Source organism: Euprymna scolopes, chromosome 45, assembly GCF_053919585.1.
Source record: "Euprymna scolopes isolate OS-2025 chromosome 45, ASM5391958v1, whole genome shotgun sequence".
Lineage (NCBI taxonomy): Eukaryota > Metazoa > Mollusca > Cephalopoda > Sepiida > Sepiolidae > Euprymna > Euprymna scolopes.
In genome coordinates this window covers 13,385,913-13,410,519 of record NC_136526.1, presented here as the reverse complement: position 1 = coordinate 13,410,519, position 24,607 = coordinate 13,385,913, and the positions used below count along the sequence as shown (strand labels likewise).

The 24,607-nt window shown below is 23.9% G+C and overlaps 1 protein-coding gene across 2 annotated transcripts in view; it reads right to left on the bottom strand.

Moving 5' to 3' along the window:
* LOC145269263 (ankyrin repeat domain-containing protein 13D-like) overlaps positions 1–24,607 on the bottom strand; it is a 148,788-nt gene that overhangs the window by 23,305 nt on the left and 100,876 nt on the right. For both annotated transcript variants that reach the window (XM_080124888.1, XM_080124889.1), the window contains exons 10-11: positions 23,499–23,781; positions 3,527–3,685 (exon numbers count right to left, since the gene is read on the bottom strand). In XM_080124888.1, the coding sequence (XP_079981014.1) occupies positions 3,527–3,685; positions 23,499–23,781 (442 nt within the window). The remainder of the gene's footprint in view (positions 1–3,526; positions 3,686–23,498; positions 23,782–24,607) is intronic.

Here is a 24,607-nt window from a genome sequence, read left to right as displayed (position 1 = left end):
TTTGTCATGAGTACATACTTCATACAGATTTTTCTTTTTTAAATTAGGAGGAAATCTGAACAAGAACCGAAAGAACTTAGAGGGAGGAAGACCCAAGTTCAAAACACAGTTGAACACCTCTCATGGAAAGACTAGCAACATCTCTTCCGTGAGAAATGGGCTGCAGAGAAAAGAATGTATCATCTCCCACTAGATTACAAAGTCAATTTTGTGCTCGGTCAAGGTGTTAATACCATCAGGTGACACCAGAATCAGAATACATAGGTTTGGGAACTGAATACCGGATGATGCCACATTCGCCAAAAATAGCAAGCAAGAGGAAGTGCTCCAGTTTGATACTTGTGACGTAAACAAAATGGCAAATGCTGAACAAAGGAACAATAGATGTAGTCATAATAAAAGCAAATAGTTTTGAGTCAATCGGATAAATAATTACAGACGTCACGCAAGCTACGAATTAATCTGTCACCGCCTCATCTTCATCTCTCTCTGCCACCTGCCATACTTGGGGTGTCGAATGAAGTTTGTTTTTATAGACGAACAGAATTTGTCATTTATTTGATAAACACAGCACAGTGGAAATAGAGATGACTGAAAACCTGATTGATAAAAACAACTATACAATCATACGCACCAAAAAACACAGAAAAAAAAAAAAAGGAAGCTGACTTTTATACATAGAGAGTAAGAGACACGCTCGTTATCTAATAAAGGCAACAATGTGTTCCAAGAGTCTTGGCTCAAGTGATTAAGTGGAAATCTGCTTTTTCTGGATTCAAATCAGTGGAATTCAGGTTCTTTCCCACAATTCCCACTATATTAAAAAAAAAAAAAAAAAAACAATAAAGAAAGACAAATTTGTACGATGTCCTTCCTGACATCTGACACAAACTCGATGAGATATGGACCAGTGCTTTCATGGTACCACCATCTTGCCTTCAAATCTATCTATTTACTAGCTGGCAGCCCATCGTTGCCCGATCATACAATACGCTTAAACATGATATTTTAATTTTTGCAGATTGCAAATGACTTATCATAGAATCAATCCTATATATATATAAATATATATATATATACACATACATACATACGCCTGGTGTTACCCAGTCGTACAATACGCTTAAACATGATATTTAAATTTATGCAGATTTTGCATGTTATGAGAATACATCATCTATTGATTATTATGTTATGAGGACTAATTTGCCAAAAAAATAAATAAATAAAATAAAATAAAAAAATAATAATGATAATGTCCTTCATCAAATTCCGTCTTTCCTGGATTAAAATCAGTAGAATGCAGGTTCTTTCCAAGAATTCTCACTTTATTAAAAAACAAAATAAAGAAACATCTGTATGATGTCCTTCCTGGCATCAGACATAAACTCTATGAGATATGAACCAGTGCTTTTATGGTAACACCATCTTCAGTTGATTGCTTTCAAATCTATTCATATTTAACAGATTGACTGACAGCACTTCTCACTTTACTTCTTCAAACATAAAATTACCAAAGGGGGGATAACTCCATCTAAACACTTAAGGAGAGAAAACTCTGTACTTATTACATTGCTCCCACATCTTCAAAGTCGACTTGAAAGTTAACACCAACGTGTACCTGGATGTACTAAAGAGTATGGTGAAGCCTTGGTACAATCAGGTGGCCGCTGGCAGACCCTGGGTGTGCCAGCGGCCCCATGTCTAAAGAGACCCAGACTTAGCTGCAGAGGGAGTGCTACGACTTTGTACACTTCTCACACGTATCTCCCTCCTTCCCCAACCTGAACCTGTTGAACTACTTTGTTTGGTCATACATCGAGAACATCACCAACATGACTTCCCACAACACCAAAGCCAGCCTGATCGCCGCCATCTGCCAAGTATTCACTGAGCTCTTGCCGGCACTTGCGGAAAAGCATGTTTCCAGTTCCAGACCCGTATCAAGTCAGTGATTGAGGCTGAAGGCGGCTACATTAAATAGATGTCAGCTCTACTACATAATCAAGTCACCCAAATTGATTTTTTTAATAAAAGTTTTAAAATAAAGCCGTAGTGTTGTTTTCTTTTAGGGCGACAAATTTATCGTTCCACTCTATACAATTCAATTTTTTTTTTTCCTTGTTCTCCTAAGGCTTGACTATTGACAGTAAAATTCCAGCTTTAATTAAATAGTTTCCACTGATGAAACAGCAATAGAAAATTGAGAATAATTCATTTTGTTCGGTATAATTTGTTTAGTCATGTCAGAACTCAAATACCTAGATGTATTGAAGAGTGTGGTGATCCCTTGGTACAATCAGGTGGTCGCTGGCAGACTCTGGGTGTGCCAGCAGAACTCAGCGCCAACCCACAAGTCCAAAGAGGCCCAAGCTTAGCTTCAGAAGGAGTGTTATGTCTTTGTACCCTTTTCTCACTCCATCCAGCATGGCCGCAGCTGAGATCGAACTCACAAGTTTGTAGTGCAATTCAAATCTTGTTGGTAGCTGAATACTTGATGCTTCACCAGGGCTATCCAGTAAGCACTGCTCGCCTCTCTTCCTCCAACCTGAACCTGCTGGATCATTTCGTTTGGTCATACGTTGAGAACATAACCAACATGACCTGTCACAACACCAAAAGCCAGCCTGATCACTGCCATCTGCCAAGTATTCGCTGAGCTCTGACCGGCGCTTGTGGAAAAGGCATGTTCCCTGTTTTGGATCTGTATCAAGGTGATGACTGAGGCTGAGTAGATGCCAGCTCTACTGCATAATAAAATTACCTGAATTGATTTTTTTCAATAAAAGTTATAAAATAAATCTGTAGTGTTGTTTTCTTTAGAGCGACACTTTTGTCATTCCACCCTGTGTAAACAAATCAGATATCTAAAAAAAAAAAAAAAAAAAAAAAAAAAAGGAAAAAAAAAAAGGAAAAAAAAAAAGGAAAAAAAAAAAGGAAAAAAAAAAAGGAAAAAAAAAAAGGAAAAAAAAAAAGGAAAAAAAAAAAGGAAAAAAAAAAGGAAAAAAAAAAGGAAAAAAAAAAGGAAAAAAAAAAGGAAAAAAAGGAAAAAAAAAGGAAAAAGAAAAAAAAGGAAAAAGAAAAAAAAGGAAAAAAAAAGGAAAAAGAAAAAAAGGGGAAAAAAGGAAAAAAGGGGAAAAAAGGGGGAAAAAAGGGGGGAAAAAAGGGGAAAAAAAGGGGAAAAAAAGGGGAAAAAAAGGGAAAAAAAAAGAAAAAAAAAAAAGGTTCCCGTTCAGAATTCCCCCATATTAAAAAACAAAAATTAAGAAAAAATTGTATGATGTATGTACCCGTGATGGAATGAAAATGTCATATTCCAAAAATCACGAAAATTAAAACTGATTCTCTTTATGAAAATATAACTATATGATCAAATGTGATTTTTGGAATATGATTCTTTTTGTCTTGTCACAGGCATGTACATAATTATAGGATTTTGGACGAGCACCTGGAATTCCACCAAAAAACAGATTTCATGTTGCTGATATCAGTTATAGTTAATAAATAAATAAATGAGGCAACTTACCCCCTCTGTTATAATCGGCTGGAGGTTCAAACACGGAATCATCAACAACGCAGGTCATCTTATCTTCGTCTAGGCAGTTCACACCAGGTGCTGGCATTTCGGCACCAAATATATTGCCAAATGTAATGCGGGCATTAAGGACGTGAAATAGGGGAATTTCTGAAAAATATGAAAGAAAAGAAAAAAAAGAAAAAAAGACGGGGAGGGGGCACGCACGCACACACAGGAGGTAGAGGGAGAGAAAGAGTTTTATTTTAGTATCAAACAAAGAAGATTACAGTGTAGCACCACCTCAACTAGACGCTCATAAATTTTAAAAAAGATAATTCAATAACTTAACCTTACTTCATGCGGGTAGACTGTTTCTAATATGTTAACGAAATGAAGATAAAAACTGATACGCTGTATTATTTGAATATTGTGTTATTCTCACAACATTTCAGCTGATCTAACCTCCGGCCTTCTTCAGGTGTATCTTTTTTTTTTTTTTTTTTTTTTTTTTTACAAAGGAGGCACCACTTATCAAGGCCCGGAGGCCACTCGAGGATAAGGGTTGATTAGTGTACAGTGGTCAAAAGGAACATGTCAGTCATCGTTAGTAGTGAAAATTTGGTAAATTGGATTAAGGGAATGGCTCATAAAGAATTTGTTCACGTTGGACTTGCAGACAACCATAGTCAGTTAGAAAGTCATGGAATCTACATTTAGGTTTAGGCACAGATAAAGAGTGGGGGAAATTATTGATAATGGTTTCAACTAGATGAGTATTTTTTTTTTTTTTTTTTTTTTTTTTTGTCAAGGCTGAATATGGAACCCTTCACTGAATTTCAAAGTACTCCCCTCCCTCTATTTATCTGCGGGGGTAGATTATTCTTGTTCTGGAGATTAAAGATTCAATCGTTATTACAAATAACTAAGAATAAAATAAATATTAATAGCTGATAGAATGAGAACAATCTACCCCTGTGGATTAAATAAACGTGTTCAACACTCGTCTAGTTGCAACCACTATCAATAATTTTCCCCACTCTTATCTGTGCCTAAGCCTAAACGGAGATTCCATGAACAAAGTTTCTTTCTTAGAAGTGTACACTTGTGGAACTTTCTTCCATTTCCCTACTTTCCAGCTGACTAGAATATGGTCGTCTTCAAGTCTAAAGTAAACAAGTTTTTGATGAGCCATCCCCTTAAATAATCCAATTTACCAAATTTCCACTATTAACAATTATTACGGTATAGTTCCATGACTACGGTACACCCATTAACCTTTATCTTTATCCTCGAGTGGCCTCAGGGCCTTGATAAATGGGGACTCCTTTGTCAAAAAAAAAAAAAAAAAAAAAAGAAGAAGAAAATCCATACAGATTCCGGAGTTCAACAAGATACAGCTGAAGAAGTTCCAAGATTACATTAGTTAAAACTTAGTATCAAAGAAAGATTACAGTGTAGCACCACCTCAACTAGACGCTCATAAATTTTAAAAAGATAATACAATAATTTAATCTCACTTAAGACATCGCTATAGAACATGTGGGTAGAGTTGGACTGTTTTTAATATGGAGGAAACCCATCTGCCCCAAAATAGGTGCACTTTAGATTAGGACAAAAATTTAAATGGCCTCGGTCTAGAAGGATTTCTCCTTCACTAACAGAGGAAATATTTTTTGTAAAATGATAGCAAATGATAAAGTCAAAACATACCATTTCAAGTTCAATTTTACATTAAAAAAAAAATTATTTTATTTATTTTTTTTTTTTAAATGTAAACTATTATTAATTATTTATTTTTTTTTAAATGTAAACTATTATTTATTATTTATTTTTTTTTAAATGTAAACTATTATTTATTATTTATTTTTTTTTAAATGTAAACTATTATTTATTATTTATTTTTTTTTAAATGTAAACTATTATTTATTATTTATTTTTTTTTAAATGTAAACTATTATTTATTATTTATTTTTTTTTAAATGTAAACTATTATTTATTATTTATTTTTTTTTAAATGTAAACTATTATTTATTATTTATTTTTTTTTAAATGTAAACTATTATTAATTATTTATTTTTTTTTAAATGTAAACTATTATTTATTATTTATTTTTTTTTAAATGTAAACTATTATTTATTATTTTTTAAATGTAAACTATTATTTATTATTTATTTTTTTTTAAATGTAAACTATTATTTATTATTTATTTTTTTTTAAATGTAAACTATTATTTATTATTTATTTTTTTTTAAATGTAAACTATTATTTATTATTTTTTAAATGTAAACTATTATTTATTATTTATTTTTTTTTAAATGTAAACTATTATTTATTATTTATTTTTTTTTAAATGTAAACTATTATTTATTATTTTTTATTTATTTTTTTTTAAATGTAAACTATTATTTATTATTTATTTTTTTTTAAATGTAAACTATTATTTATTATTTATTTTTTTTTAAATGTAAACTATTATTTATTATTTATTATTTATTTTTTTTTAAATGTAAACTATTATTTATTATTTATTTTTTTTTAAATGTAAACTATTATTTATTATTTATTTTTTTTTAAATGTAAACTATTATTTATTATTTATTTTTTTTTAAATGTAAACTATTATTTATTATTTATTTTTTTTTAAATGTAAACTATTATTTATTATTTATTATTTTTTAAATGTAAACTATTATTTATTATTTATTTTTTTTTAAATGTAAACTATTATTTATTATTTATTTTTTTTTAAATGTAAACTATTATTTATTATTTATTTATTTTTTTTTTAAATGTAAACTATTATTTATTATTTATTTATTTTTTTTTTAAATGTAAACTATTATTTATTATTTATTATTTTTTAAATGTAAACTATTATTTATTATTTATTTATTTATTTTTTTTTAAATGTAAACTATTATTTATTATTTATTTTTTTTTAAATGTAAACTATTATTTATTATTTATTTTTTTTTAAATGTAAACTATTATTTATTATTTATTTTTTTTTAAATGTAAACTATTATTTATTATTTATTTTTTTTTAAATGTAAACTATTATTAATTATTTATTTTTTTTTAAATGTAAACTATTATTTATTATTTATTTTTTTTTAAATGTAAACTATTATTTATTATTTATTTTTTTTTAAATGTAAACTATTATTTATTATTTATTTTTTTTTAAATGTAAACTATTATTTATTATTTATTTTTTTTTAAATGTAAACTATTATTTATTATTTATTTTTTTTTAAATGTAAACTATTATTTATTATTTATTTTTTTTTAAATGTAAACTATTATTTATTATTTTTTAAATGTAAACTATTATTTATTATTTATTTATTTATTTTTTTTTTAAATGTAAACTATTATTTATTATTTATTATTTTTTAAATGTAAACTATTATTTATTATTTATTTATTTATTTTTTTTTTAAATGTAAACTATTATTTATTATTTATTTTTTTTTAAATGTAAACTATTATTTATTATTTATTTTTTTTTAAATGTAAACTATTATTTATTATTTATTTTTTTTTAAATGTAAACTATTATTTATTACTTTTTAAATGTAAACTATTATTTATTATTTATTTATTTATTTTTTTTTAAATGTAAACTATTATTTATTATTTATTTTTTTTTAAATGTAAACTATTATTTATTATTTATTTATTTATTTTTTTTTTAAATGTAAACTATTATTTATTATTTATTTTTTTTTAAATGTAAACTATTATTTATTATTTATTTATTTTTTTTTTAAATGTAAACTATTATTTATTATTTATTTTTTTTTAAATGTAAACTATTATTTATTATTTTTTAAATGTAAACTATTATTTATTATTTATTTATTTATTTTTTTTTAAATGTAAACTATTATTTATTATTTATTTATTTATTTTTTTTTAAATGTAAACTATTATTTATTATTTATTTTTTTTTAAATGTAAACTATTATTTATTATTTTTTAAATGTAAACTATTATTTATTATTTATTTATTTATTTTTTTTAAATGTAAACTATTATTTATTATTTTTTAAATGTAAACTATTATTTATTATTTATTTTTTTTTAAATGTAAACTATTATTTATTATTTTTTAAATGTAAACTATTATTTATTATTTATTTATTTATTTTTTTTAAATGTAAACTATTATTTATTATTTTTTAAATGTAAACTATTATTTATTATTTATTTTTTTTTAAATGTAAACTATTATTTATTATTTTTTAAATGTAAACTATTATTTATTATTTATTCATTTATTTTTTTTTAAATGTAAACTATTATTTATTATTTATTTTTTTTTAAATGTAAACTATTATTTATTATTTATTTTTTTTTAAATGTAAACTATTATTTATTATTTATTTTTTTTTAAATGTAAACTATTATTTATTATTTTTTAAATGTAAACTATTATTTATTATTTATTTTTTTTTAAATGTAAACTATTATTTATTATTTTTTTTTTTTTAAATGTAAACTATTTATTATTTATTTTTTTTTAAATGTAAACTATTTATTATTTTTTTTTTTTAAATGTAAACTATTATTTATTATTTATTTTTTTTTAAATGTAAACTATTATTTATTATTTATTTTTTTTTAAATGTAAACTATTATTTATTATTTATTTTTTTTTAAATGTAAACTATTATTTATTATTTATTTTTTTTAAATGTAAACTATTATTTATTATTTTTTTTTTTTTAAATGTAAACTATTATTTATTATTTATTTTTTTTTAAATGTAAACTATTATTTATTATTTATTTTTTTTTAAATGTAAACTATTATTTATTATTTATTTTTTTTTAAATGTAAACTATTATTTATTATTTTTTAAATGTAAACTATTATTTATTATTTTTTAAATGTAAACTATTATTTATTATTTTTTTTTTTTAAATGTAAACTACTATTTATTATTTTTTAAATGTAAACTATTATTTATTATTTATTTATTTATTTTTTTTTTAAATGTAAACTATTATTTATTATTTATTTTTTTTTAAATGTAAACTATTATTTATTATTTATTTTTTTTTAAATGTAAACTATTATTTATTATTTATTTTTTTTTAAATGTAAACTATTATTTATTATTTATTTTTTTTTAAATGTAAACTATTATTTATTATTTATTTTTTTTTAAATGTAAACTATTATTTATTATTTATTTTTTTTTAAATGTAAACTATTATTTATTATTTATTTTTTTTTAAATGTAAACTATTATTTATTATTTATTTTTTTTTAAATGTAAACTATTATTTATTATTTATTTTTTTTTAAATGTAAACTATTATTTATTATTTATTTTTTTTTAAATGTAAACTATTATTTATTATTTTTTAAATGTAAACTATTATTTATTATTTATTTTTTTTTAAATGTAAACTATTATTTATTATTTTTTTTTTTTTAAATGTAAACTATTTATTATTTATTTTTTTTTAAATGTAAACTATTTATTATTTTTTTTTTTTAAATGTAAACTATTATTTATTATTTATTTTTTTTTAAATGTAAACTATTATTTATTATTTATTTTTTTTTAAATGTAAACTATTATTTATTATTTATTTTTTTTTAAATGTAAACTATTATTTATTATTTATTTTTTTTAAATGTAAACTATTATTTATTATTTTTTTTTTTTTAAATGTAAACTATTATTTATTATTTATTTTTTTTTAAATGTAAACTATTATTTATTATTTATTTTTTTTTAAATGTAAACTATTATTTATTATTTATTTTTTTTTAAATGTAAACTATTATTTATTATTTTTTAAATGTAAACTATTATTTATTATTTTTTAAATGTAAACTATTATTTATTATTTTTTTTTTTTTAAATGTAAACTACTATTTATTATTTTTTAAATGTAAACTATTATTTATTATTTATTTATTTATTTTTTTTTTAAATGTAAACTATTATTTATTATTTATTTTTTTTAAAATGTAAACTATTATTTATTATTTATTTTTTTTTAAATGTAAACTATTATTTATTATTTATTTTTTTTTAAATGTAAACTATTATTTATTATTTATTTTTTTTTAAATGTAAACTATTATTTATTATTTATTTTTTTTTAAATGTAAACTATTATTTATTATTTATTTTTTTTTAAATGTAAACTATTATTTATTATTTATTTTTTTTTAAATGTAAACTATTATTTATTATTTATTATTTTTTAAATGTAAACTATTATTTATTATTTATTTTTTTTTAAATGTAAACTATTATTTATTATTTATTTTTTTTTAAATGTAAACTATTATTTATTATTTTTTAAATGTAAACTATTATTTATTATTTATTTATTTATTTTTTTTTAAATGTAAACTATTATTTATTATTTATTTTTTTTTAAATGTAAACTATTATTTATTATTTATTTTTTTTTAAATGTAAACTATTATTTATTATTTTTTAAATGTAAACTATTATTTATTATTTATTTTTTTTTAAATGTAAACTATTATTTATTATTTTTTTTTTTTAAATGTAAACTATTATTTATTATTTATTTTTTTTTAAATGTAAACTATTATTTATTATTTATTTTTTTTTAAATGTAAACTATTATTTATTATTTATTTTTTTTTAAATGTAAACTATTATTTATTATTTTTTTTTTTTAAATGTAAACTATTATTTATTATTTTTTTTTTTTAAATGTAAACTATTATTTATTATTTTTTTTTTTTAAATGTAAACTATTATTTATTATTTTTTTTTTTTAAATGTAAACTATTATTTATTATTTATTTTTTTTAAATGTAAACTATTATTTATTATTTTTTTTTTTTAAATGTAAACTATTATTTATTATTTATTTTTTTTTAAATGTAAACTATTATTTATTATTTATTTTTTTTTAAATGTAAACTATTATTTATTATTTTTTAAATGTAAACTATTATTTATTATTTATTTTTTTTTAAATGTAAACTATTATTTATTATTTTTTTTTTTTTAAATGTAAACTATTATTTATTATTTTTTAAATGTAAACTATTATTTATTATTTATTTTTTTTTAAATGTAAACTATTATTTATTATTTTTTAAATGTAAACTATTATTTATTATTTATTTTTTTTTAAATGTAAACTATTATTTATTATTTATTTTTTTTTAAATGTAAACTATTATTTATTATTTATTTTTTTTTAAATGTAAACTATTATTTTTTTTTAAATGTAAACTATTATTTATTATTTATTTTTTTTTAAATGTAAACTATTATTTATTATTTATTTTTTTTTTAATGTAAACTATTATTTATTATTTTTTAAATGTAAACTATTATTTATTATTTATTTTTTTTTAAATGTAAACTATTATTTATTATTTTTTAAATGTAAACTATTATTTATTATTTATTTTTTTTTAAATGTAAACTATTATTTATTATTTATTTTTTTTTAAATGTAAACTATTATTTATTATTTATTTTTTTTTAAATGTAAACTATTATTTATTATTTTTTAAATGTAAACTATTATTTATTATTTATTTTTTTTAAATGTAAACTATTATTTATTATTTTTTTTTTTTTTAAATGTAAACTATTATTTATTATTTATTTTTTTTTAAATGTAAACTATTATTTATTATTTTTTAAATGTAAACTATTATTTATTATTTATTTTTTTTTAAATGTAAACTATTATTTATTATTTTTTTTTTTTAAATGTAAACTATTATTTATTATTTTTTTTTTTTAAATGTAAACTATTATTTATTATTTTTTAAATGTAAACTATTATTTATTATTTATTTTTTTTTAAATGTAAACTATTATTTATTATTTTTTTTTTTAAATGTAAACTATTATTTATTATTTTTTAAATGTAAACTATTATTTATTATTTATTTATTTATTTTTTTTAAATGTAAACTATTATTTATTATTTTTTAAATGTAAACTATTATTTATTATTTTTTTTTTTTAAATGTAAACTATTATTTATTATTTTTTAAATGTAAACTATTATTTATTATTTATTTTTTTTTAAATGTAAACTATTATTTATTATTTTTTTTTTTAAATGTAAACTATTATTTATTATTTTTTAAATGTAAACTATTATTTATTATTTATTTATTTATTTTTTTTTTAAATGTAAACTATTATTTATTATTTTTTAAATGTAAACTATTATTTATTATTTTTTTTTTTTAAATGTAAACTATTATTTATTATTTATTTTTTTTTAAATGTAAACTATTATTTATTATTTTTTAAATGTAAACTATTATTTATTATTTATTTTTTTTTAAATGTAAACTATTATTTATTATTTTTTTTTTTTAAATGTAAACTATTATTTATTATTTTTTAAATGTAAACTATTATTTATTATTTATTTTTTTTTAAATGTAAACTATTATTTATTATTTTTTTTTTTTAAATGTAAACTATTATTTATTATTTTTTAAATGTAAACTATTATTTATTATTTATTTATTTATTTTTTTTTAAATGTAAACTATTATTTATTATTTATTTATTTATTTTTTTTTAAATGTAAACTATTATTTATTATTTATTTTTTTTTAAATGTAAACTATTATTTATTATTTTTTTTTTTTAAATGTAAACTATTATTTATTATTTTTTAAATGTAAACTATTATTTATTATTTATTTATTTATTTTTTTTTAAATGTAAACTATTATTTATTATTTATTTTTTTTTAAATGTAAACTATTATTTATTATTTATTTTTTTTTAAATGTAAACTATTATTTTTTTTTAAATGTAAACTATTATTTATTATTTATTTTTTTTTAAATGTAAACTATTATTTATTATTTATTTTTTTTTTAATGTAAACTATTATTTATTATTTTTTAAATGTAAACTATTATTTATTATTTATTTTTTTTTAAATGTAAACTATTATTTATTATTTTTTAAATGTAAACTATTATTTATTATTTATTTTTTTTTAAATGTAAAGTATTATTTATTATTTATTTTTTTTTAAATGTAAACCATTATTTATTATTTATTTTTTTTTAAATGTAAACTATTATTTATTATTTTTTAAATGTAAACTATTATTTATTATTTATTTTTTTTAAATGTAAACTATTATTTATTATTTTTTTTTTTTTAAATGTAAACTATTATTTATTATTTATTTTTTTTTAAATGTAAACTATTATTTATTATTTTTTAAATGTAAACTATTATTTATTATTTATTTTTTTTTAAATGTAAACTATTATTTATTATTTTTTTTTTTTAAATGTAAACTATTATTTATTATTTTTTAAATGTAAACTATTATTTATTATTTATTTTTTTTTAAATGTAAACTATTATTTATTATTTTTTTTTTTAAATGTAAACTATTATTTATTATTTTTTAAATGTAAACTATTATTTATTATTTATTTATTTATTTTTTTTTAAATGTAAACTATTATTTATTATTTTTTAAATGTAAACTATTATTTATTATTTTTTTTTTTTTAAATGTAAACTATTATTTATTATTTATTTTTTTTTAAATGTAAACTATTATTTATTATTTTTTAAATGTAAACTATTATTTATTATTTATTTTTTTTTAAATGTAAACTATTATTTATTATTTTTTTTTTTTAAATGTAAACTATTATTTATTATTTTTTAAATGTAAACTATTATTTATTATTTATTTTTTTTTAAATGTAAACTATTATTTATTATTTTTTTTTTTTAAATGTAAACTATTATTTATTATTTTTTAAATGTAAACTATTATTTATTATTTATTTATTTATTTTTTTTTAAATGTAAACTATTATTTATTATTTTTTAAATGTAAACTATTATTTATTATTTATTTTTTTTAAATGTAAACTATTATTTATTATTTTTTAAATGTAAACTATTATTTATTATTTATTTTTTTTTAAATGTAAACTATTATTTATTATTTTTTTTTTTTAAATGTAAACTATTATTTATTATTTTTTAAATGTAAACTATTATTTATTATTTATTTTTTTTTAAATGTAAACTATTATTTATTATTTTTTTTTTTTTAAATGTAAACTATTATTTATTATTTTTTAAATGTAAACTATTATTTATTATTTATTTATTTTTTTTTTTTTAAATGTAAACTATTATTTATTATTTTTTAAATGTAAACTATTATTTATTATTTTTTTTTTTTAAATGTAAACTATTATTTATTATTTATTTTTTTTTAAATGTAAACTATTATTTATTATTTTTTAAATGTAAACTATTATTTATTATTTATTTTTTTTTAACTGTAAACTATTATTTATTATTTTTTTTAAATGTAAACTATTATTTATTATTTTTTAAATGTAAACTATTATTTATTATTTATTTTTTTTTAAATGTAAACTATTATTTATTATTTTTTTTTTTTTAAATGTAAACTATTATTTATTATTTTTTAAATGTAAACTATTATTTATTATTTATTTATTTATTTATTTTTAAATGTAAACTATTATTTATTATTTTTTAAATGTAAACTATTATTTATTATTTTTTTTTTTTTAAATGTAAACTATTATTTATTATTTATTTTTTTTTAAATGTAAACTATTATTTATTATTTTTTAAATGTAAACTATTATTTATTATTTATTTTTTTTTAAATGTAAACTATTATTTATTATTTTTTTTTTTTAAATGTAAACTATTATTTATTATTTTTTAAATGTAAACTATTATTTATTATTTATTTTTTTTTAAATGTAAACTATTATTTATTATTTTTTTTTTTTAAATGTAAACTATTATTTATTATTTTTTAAATGTAAACTATTATTTATTATTTATTTATTTATTTTTTTTTAAATGTAAACTATTATTTATTATTTTTTAAATGTAAACTATTATTTATTATTTTTTTTTTTTTAAATGTAAACTATTATTTATTATTTATTTTTTTTTAAATGTAAACTATTATTTATTATTTTTTAAATGTAAACTATTATTTATTATTTATTTTTTTTTAAATGTAAACTATTATTTATTATTTTTTTTTTTTAAATGTAAACTATTATTTATTATTTTTTAAATGTAAACTATTATTTATTATTTATTTTTTTTTAAATGTAAACTATTATTTATTATTTTTTTTTTTTTAAATGTAAACTATTATTTATTATTTTTTAAATGTAAACTATTATTTATTATTTATTTATTTTTTTTTTTTTAAATGTAAACTATTATTTATTATTTTTTTTTTTTTAAATGTAAACTATTATTTATTATTTTTTAAATGTAAACTATTATTTATTATTTATTTTTTTTTAAATGTAAACTATTATTTATTATTTATTTTTTTTTAAATGTAAACTATTATTTATTATTTTTTTTTTTTTAAATGTAAACTATTATTTATTATTTTTTTTTTTTTCTGGATGAAAACTGTTTAAAAAGTTTTCCATATGTCTTAATACCCTATATACCAAATTTAAAGTCTGTAGATAAAAAATTTGCTGAGTATATAGGTTGAGAAGTGTCCTCACACACACATTATTACTTATATATACATGCGCTAATCGTTCACATCATGTTAAGAATAAGAAGGATGGAAAACACCTTTTGGAGATCATGTTCAGTTTGGCTAATGGTTATTGTATGTGATTCACTGTCTTTAGGTTTTAGTTTCGATCTCAGCTCAAGTAATTTTTTTTTTTTTTTTTACTTACAAGAAGTCAACTGTTTAGAAAAAACTTAATAGTCATTCGCACATGCCTCAGTTTCTTTGTGTTTATTTTTTTGCATCTTTTTTTTTTTAAAGGAATTTAACATTACATTTAATACCAAGCAACGCCAGGGACATTTTCCAGTACATTATTAACTTAACAAGTAACATCCTTCATTTTTATTAGATCTTATGCTTTAAAGTTTTGTGAAAATCATCCTTATTAATTGAAAAAAAACCCCCCAAAAATCAAGAAAATACGAAAAGGACATAGCAAATGATGGTGAAAACACTAAAAAATCTTCTATTATATAAAACAAACTTTATGTGTGTGGCTGCGAGTTCGTTCCCTATAGACTTGAAAATGGCTAGCTCAATTTTTATGAAATCTCATATAAAGGTACTTTATGTGCCTGGCAGTGTTCTTCAATAGGTTTTGTGAAATTTTCTAATAAATGAATAACTAGAAAAGTGTCCTTTCTCACGCATAAAGTCAAAACACGCCATTTCAAGTTCAACTCACATTACACTTGAACTTCTGCATGTCAGTACAGTTGGGAAAGCAAAATCCCGGAAGGGAGTCCAAAGTCTAGCAGAGGAAGAAACTATTGGAATAGAAGGCTTTCTTACACCTAGGGATCTCTACTGTGAAGGGGTGGGATTTAGCTGCTTGTTGGGTTTGTCGGGGGTGTTCACATCGAGAGGGTACAAGTGCTTGTAGTTCATCAGAGTATTCACCATTAAAATACTTGTAGAACAGGCAGAGGGATGCAACATTTCGTCGATGGGACAGAGGCTGAAGCCTAGATGATAGTTCAGGACCTATCCGGTTGGCGACTCTCTTTTGAACCCTGTCAAGAAGTGAGAGACAAGCAGCAGATGCACCATCCCAAATGTGACAACAGTACTCCATACATGGGCGAATGGTGGTCTTATAGAGATACAAGATACTTTCAGGTGTAAGTAGTTTTCCAGCACGGTAGAGACAGCCTATCTTCGTCGTAGCAGCCTTGGCAATGCTCTCAATGTATCTATTCCAGTTCATGTTCTCTGTAAACATTAGGCCAAGGAGTTTAATGCAAGTACTTTTGGGTAATGTGTTCTTGGCCATTGCTATTGGTGGTAGAGAAGGTTTGTTGTAATTATTGAAGGAAACAGTCTTGGCAGCATTAACTGTGAGCCTCCATTTTTGTCCCCATTCCACTACAAATTGGAGATCATCCTCTAGTGTTTCTGCCATTTCATTAGATATGTGTTCATTTGTGTTCGCCTCATGCCTGCTATAGAATGTGGTGATATCAGCAAATATACCTGTGTAACTTAACAACTGTTTTAATTTTAATATAATTCTAGAGTTCGGTATAAAGATTCCCAAGTTACACGATATATTCTTTATTTCCTGAACAAACATTTAATATTTCTGTATTAGCATCGAAGATGAGTTTTTTTTTTTTTTTTACACAGTGATCACCACTTATCAAGGCCCGGAAGCCACTCAGGGATAAGGGTTATTGCAAGTACATTACGTTAGTGTGGAGATTTGATGAAGCGTTTACTTAAGGGGAAGGTTCATTAGGAATTTGTTAATGTTGGACTTGAAGACATCCAAGTTGTAGTCCGGTGGGAAGCAGGCAGATGGAACAGAGTTCCACAGGCGTGCAGTTCTTAGAAAGAAGCTTTGTTCATGGAATCTGCGTTTTGATTTAGGCACAGATATAGAGTGGGGGAAATTTTTCACAGTGGATTCAGCTATACGGGTGTTTTTCGTGAAAGATTGGCGAGGGGAGACCAGAGATTGAATTGTAGCCCAAATAATAAAAAGACAAAAACAGTAATAAAATAAAAATACGTATCGGGTGCACTTGAAAGCCAAATTACAATGCAATATTATGAAAATAAACAAATATTTTACTGGTTTGAAATTTATAATTTAAATATATTTTGGAGTCTTTTCTCGATTTGATTTTTAATAAGTTGTAATCTATTTCTAAATTGCAAGTGAAAGGGGAAATTGATTTCTTCTTTCTTTTCCTTTCTTTATGGTCACATTTAAAACAATGAACATGTTTATTTTCAACCAGATTGTTTTATAGTGACAAAAAATTATGAATGAAAGGTTTAATATTTTAAAAATAATTATTTTTAAAATATTTAAAGCTGATATAGACATAATTTAATAATGAAATATTATATGTCCACAAACAAGTGTTTGTTTTGTCATTTAAAGACTCATCGGTGTGGCTATACAATCGATTCACCATGGCCTTGGGATAGATAGCCCAACACCTATATCTATTAGTGTTGGGACGATTAATCAGAATCGGGAATCAGAAAAATCAGAACTTTTGGAGGTATTGGAATCGGAAAAAATTGTGTCTATCTTCTGATACTAACAGATTTTTTTTTTTTTATTTGATTTTGTTTAAAAACAAAATCATCTATCGCTAGCAGTAATAATGAAAATAGTAACTATTTATAAATTTTAAACTACCAGTAAAATTAATATCTTTAAATCAGTCCCAGCCCTCAACCTTCCAGCCCAAAAGTGTGTTTTTACATTAGAAACATAAAAAAAAAAAAAAGTATATATATATATATATATGTGTGTGTGTGTGTGTGTATGTGCGCACATTTAACATGTGTTTTTAAGGTAATCGGACAAAAATAACTTTATAGTTAAAGATGTAGAGATTTATAAAGAATCAGAATCAGTAATTGTATTGGAAGCGTCCCATTACTAAAACCAATGAAAAAGTACTATTCAATTCAACCAAGGGAGGGAACTTACTGCTTTATGCAAAACAATCAATTATTCCTAAACAAGATACCCTCGCTTATACAGGGTGACCCCCCAAAAAAACAAAAGCTAAATGGAGGCCATCTAGAACATATGCTGTAGAACGGAGAAAAAAAGGGCCAAAGACCCTAGTGTTTTGATGTGATGTTTTGAATATAATAAATTAGTTATGAACAAAGTTTCATTTCATTCAGACAAAGCAAGAAACAGGGCCTAATTAGAGTATATGTATTATGTATATATATATATATATATATATATATATATATATATATATACACACACACAGTATAATCAGGTTGACACACCAGTTCTCGTCAGCTCAGCAACGTTGAGCGTTGAGCCTGGCTAGTACCAGATGGGTGACCATTTGGGAATTCTAGGCGCTGTATGCGCTTTCCGCTTATCTCGGCATTGTTTTCAGTCTTCCTGAACCTCCACTTGCCACTGGTATTCAACAATGTCGACTCAGGAGAGGTGTGGTTGGAGATTGCGCAACTCTTGCCACAAAAATTTCACGCGCAGGCACCCTTACAGTGGGTATCCATAGTCTGTCAAGACTGAAGGAAATATAGAGAAATAAAAAGGAACAATCCATATTATGTGTTCATCAACGTTTCGTCTTTATTTCGAGACTTCCTCTGGATGAATCAGATTTAGAAACAAAAAATACCAGTACAAAATATTTCATTTCTGTTACAAACCTATATTTGAATTTCAACAGATACATCTTTTTTCCAGTAAGAGTATTAACTGCGTTCATATTTTTAAAGTTACATTAACGACTATATGACGTCACTGAAATTTCCCTCTCTTTAACAGCGCCAACCCTCCCCCCTCCTTTTTGAATTTCCAACGTCTTTTTCTGTTTTTCTGAAATAGAACTGCATCACACTGTGCACGTGAAACATTTTCAAATATTTTGTACTGGTATTTTTTGTTTCTTAATCTCATTCATTCAGAGGATTTGGAGGTTGGTTGTTTTTGTTTTACGGCATATCAACCCTTTTCGGGTTATTTAATGCCGAATCCAAAGATTTTGAAGAAAAATTTTTTTTAATAGAATATATTTGTTGTTTTCACGTCGGTTTCTATTCAACCCATAGTTGGGACCTTAACAGGTACTACCACTCCGGGTCAGAGTGGACCTGGGAGCAATGGAAATTAAAGGGTGGCTCCACACTCCCCAAAACCCACAAGCTGGGGCCTCACCACTGGATATAGTTTAAGGTCATATCCAGGACCCCCATTGAGAGACTTTTACCCTCTGCAGGGGGCAGTCGGCGTATTCTAATGCCCCACCGACAGGGCCGTCATCCAGAGGAAGTCTCGAAATAAAGACGAAACGTTGATGAACACATAATACGGTTTCTTTTTATTTCTCTATTTTGTCGGAATACTATTTCCATTATTTTTATCATATATATATATATATATATATATATATATATATATATATATATATATATAATGTATAAAGTGAATTAAACCGGAAGTCTAGAAGAGCAAAGTTTAATTTACTATATTGATACATTAAAAGGAACATTGCTCATAGTAACGAAGATATATCATAAGCTCAATAGGTATATTTATCCTAGGGCCATATTAATATTAAGGATAAAGATTAATAATTCAAAATGAAAAACAAAACAAAAAATACAATAAAATTGAGTGTACGCTCATTTCGGAAACTATATTAATTTCATTAATATTAACAATAATTGACAATGAATGTTTTTTTTTTTTTTTGAATACTGTCTCCTCATCAGCACAAATGCGGTGGCGATAAAGTAAAAGACTAAAATAAACTAGCATTTTTGTTATAAGTACGGTGGACGAATGTAAAAATAATCAGAAAAGATAATAAAAAATTTATGTAAATTGTGTATTGATAATGAAAAGAATTAAATTAGGATGAATATTATGTAATACTAGCGGGGATGCTCGGGTATTTCGAGGTGTGGTTTGGGGTAAATCAAAACAAAAGAATGAGCGAAGACTTCTTGCCGGGGTGGTTGTGTCGGGGGGGGGGTGTAAGTAGGAAGGATCGAACCCGAAGCCTTGAGGTGAAGTTGGAAAATAAAGTGTGAAAAAAAAAAAAAAAAAAATGTGCGACGCTAAACACTGGGCCAACAAGAAGTAGTAGAGAAAACATGTTTGAATTTATTTAAGTACTAGCGGGGGGGGGGGGGACCCGGCGTTGCCCGGGTGTTTGGAGGGGTGTGTGTGTGTGTGTGTGTGTGTGTGTGTGTGTGTGTGTGTGTGTGTGTGTGTGTGTGTTGGGGGGGGGTTTAGATCAAAACAACCTTGTTAAAAAAAAAAAAAAAAAACATTGGCCGGATGTTTGGAGGTGTAAAAGAAAAAAAAAATAGTTTTAGTAGAAAGGTAGGCTTGAACTCCGAACCTTTAACGCGGAGGTGAAAAGGAAATGGAAAAAAACCCTGCGACCTAACCATCTTGACCACGGGAACAGATGAATTGATAAGTGCGTTAAGTTGACGTTTATAAAGTGAAATTAACAGGTGCGAGAGCATTGTCGCGTGGTGTTTAACCTAGTTTTGTGCTGGAAACCAGTTTCTGTTTTTCCCCGCTACGTGATCACAAAATATCTCGAAAATAGCTTGTAAAAGTCGGGTAAATTAAAGATAGCTGCGACCCGAGTTCCTTAGTCGTAGATATTATTTAAACAGCTTTAAGGAGCGAGCCAACCGAGAATCACGGCCAAAAAAAGCCTTTTGTAGACATACACAAAAAGTGAACATACATACATACACACCTTTGCTTTTATATATATAGATTAAGAATTGGCAGGTGCCCGTACTTGACGACTTAATGAGGTCAACTTCGACTGCAGGGCAGTTTTTTTTTTTAGTTTTATTATACGAAAATGCCCGGGTGTTTGGAGGTGTGTGTTGAGAAAAAAAAAAAAAAAAAAAAAAAAGTGATAGTAGGAAGGCAGGCGAAGGAGGAAAAGAACGGGAGAAACATGACGTCTTTGCTGTTACGACCACCGCCAGTGACATAGGTCTAAATTAAACCTAGACTATCAAAAAGAGAGGATGACTTTCGAGAATATTGGCGAAAAAAGCCACCGCTCCCTGTAATAAAGTGCCCAGTTGAGAGTGAAGAAATTAATGTTTTTAGCCAATTTTTAGGTATTTGTTGTCTGAAGGGTCGAGCTTGTGAAAATCCATTGCCTCTGTCGAAAGTTTTAGGCAGACATGCAAACATACATACATTTATATATTGGTAGCTCAAATTTTCGACCACAACCAATTAAAAAGCTTGTCCTATCTCTGAATACCCTTTATGTAAAATTTCAAATGTTTAGACTAGAAATTGTCAGAGTAATTTGGTAGAGACTGCAGAGGTTAATTTTTTAACTTTGACCCCTATTCTGACCCCTTAAGATTTATTGTTTTGGGCTCAAATCAAGTTATTAAGTTAGATTCATGTCCAAGGAACCTATATCTAAAATTTCAAATGTTTAGACCCAAAATTGGCAGAGGAGTTTGGTAGAGTTCTCAAAGGTCAAATCGTTGAACTTTGACCCCTTAACAGCCAAATTTCTGGCCGAAAACAGATTACAAAGATTTTCTCAAATCTTCATACCTTGTAGACTGAAAATTCACAGAGTTATTGTGTAGGGAAATGTACATAGACAGACAGACACTTCCACTTTTATAGATATACTAGCAAAAGTACCCGTCGTTGACTGGGTTCAAAAACAGCCTACAGAAAATCGACTGATTTATTAAAGTACTAGCGGGGGGTACCTGGCGATGCCCGGGTGTTTTGAGGTGTGTGTGTGGTTTTGGGTAAATCCAAACTGTGGGGGTGGGGGTAAAATAAAAAAAAAATTTTGGTAGGTGAGTATGAGGATCAAACCCGAACCCTTGAGGCAAAGTTGGAAATGAAAGCGTGAAAAAAAGATGTACAACGTTAACCACTGGGCCACGGAGACATACAAGGGAAACACGTTTGAATTTATTTAACTATTGACAGGTGGCAGCAATAAAAGTTAACTCTGCTGCTTGTATTTGACCTAATTATTGAGGTCAAATAGAATCATGCAGTTAACTTGGGTTTGTTTAACTAAGTTTTTCCCCAACAGATGTTGGGGAGGGGGAAACCAGCTCCCCATTGTCCAGATTGATTAGCAATTGTCTGATATGAGAGGAGTATGTCCCCCACATTGGTCAAAGCTGATTGCTTCTGGACGTTTCCCGGCGCAATGCCGATAAGAGTGTTAGCTTTGAATTAGTTTCACTTTTTATACGAAAAAGCCAAATCAACACGTAAGAAGCCAAAATAGCAATAATTTTGTAAAAGTCGCTGTAAATAAATCTAGACGCTACACACGTTCCCAAATTCTAGATATTATTATCTAGGGGCTATATAAACAGTTGTAAGCGATCGTAATGACCCCAGGAGCGTGTGCGAAAGAAGCCTTTGCGAGACATACACAAATTGGTCACACACATTTTGCCTATTATATATATAGATATATATGAATAGATTGCCCTTATTTTTTTTATGGGGCATATTTATTTATTTTTTATTATTAAATGATATTTTACTTGCATAAAAGCATACCTATGGACACGCATGTTTCTGGCTTTTAGCCTTCGTCAGCACAGGTCAGGATCGAACTCATGACATCAGTATCCGCATTCGGATATTTAACCAATGTACCACAGTCAATCACCAGTTTAAGCACTTTTTTAAAAAAAAATTTTTTTATCACTTATAAAGTTAAGATTTATTATTGGCATTTTTTAGCAATATTAACAACTTTGAAACGCTGTTTTTTTATTTTTTTTCCGCTACCTTGGAGTTTTTTTTTTAAGAGCTATAATTTATTTATACTTATTTTTATTCATATATATATATATATATATATATATATATATATATATATATAGTATTAGTGCACTTATTGATCCGTGCTGAAATAATAACGTTATTATTTAAAAAGCCATTCTTAACATGGGGAGAGGAGGGTGTTTTGTACCTATTCTATACTTTAACCTTACAATTGAATAAAAAAACATCATAAAACTTTGGAAATACGATTTAAAAAAATAGCGCGGATCAGTAAGTGCACTAGCATCATATACATATATATATATATATATATAGATCGCCCTTATTCTTTTATGGGACATATTTATTTTTATTAAATAATAATATTTTATGTGCATAAAAGTATACCTATGGACACACATGTTTCTCTAGCTTTTAGCCTTCGTCAGCACAGGTCAGGATCGTACTCGTGACATCAGTATCCGCAGCTGTTAACATCGCTAAAAAAATGCCAACAATAAATACACCCACACACACAATGAAAAATTCAGCAAGTAATGCTATTTGATAAGACAAACAATATATGATAAACTGCACAAAAGAGTGCATACAAGAGTCTGGTTCCTGTCCAGACGGCACTCACCAATTTTAACCGGAAACCCAGCTGGTAATTGTAGAGTGACAAAGTCTCGTAATTTTTTAAAATGAGCATTACTGGCAGCCATGAGGTCAATAATGGGGACGACCTGTTCAGGTAAGGACAGGGGATAGTCTTCGCACAACCACAAGGTCGCCTTGAAACGTTGGGCTTTACTGCTCTGTTCAATTGGCCGTCCAATATCTCGCTCCTGAAGATCACATTCATCATCAAAATATTCCTCTGGCTTAATCGAGGACGGGTTGTATGATAGGGTTTGGATATCTGGCTAGAAAGGGAAAACAAGAAGGAAAAGAAAATTATTAAAAAGTTTGTATGAAAAGTTTTCAATCATAAAAAATTAGGATATTGTAAAAATAATTGCCTTTTTAATTTCATTTATAGGCGCTGTTTTACAATTTGTCATTGTTCTAAGGGAGACAACTCTCTTTTACTAAGACATTCGTTCATTTTTTTTTCATCTCATAATTTAGGACACTAATAATGCTGTCAGTAAGTTTATACGAGTGGTTTATGCTTTTTGTTCTTTTTTGGAGAGGGGATATTCAATTATAGAACTTGAACAGTTTTTTAACAGGTGCTTCTGCAGTTTAATTAACCGTTTTTCCACAAGTAACACGCCAACATTTACTGAGCAGAAGAACCGTTCAATATTTCACAATCATTTTATTTACATTGGGGGCATATTTGTGAAATATTAAACGTTTTTCTGCTCAGCTAATCTCAGCGCGTTACTTACGAAAATAAGGTTAATTAAACTGCAGAAGCACCAACAATGAACAAATCTCTTAGCAAAAGAGGGTTGTCTCCCTTAGAACAATGACAAATTGTAAAAGAGCGTCTATTTATATACACACGCAGTATATATATATATACACATACACGGCACAATCATGTTGACACACCGGATCTCACCAGATCACCAAAGTTAAGCAACAATGTGCCTGATCGGTGACCATTTAGGAAGACGAGGCGCTGTATGTTTGTTTGTTCGTGTTATTCCATCGGTTATTGACACAGATGAGCTGGAGCTCCACTGCATCCAGACTGTCCACTTCATACGGAGGTCCAGTCAACTGGACTATTGAGGTTGG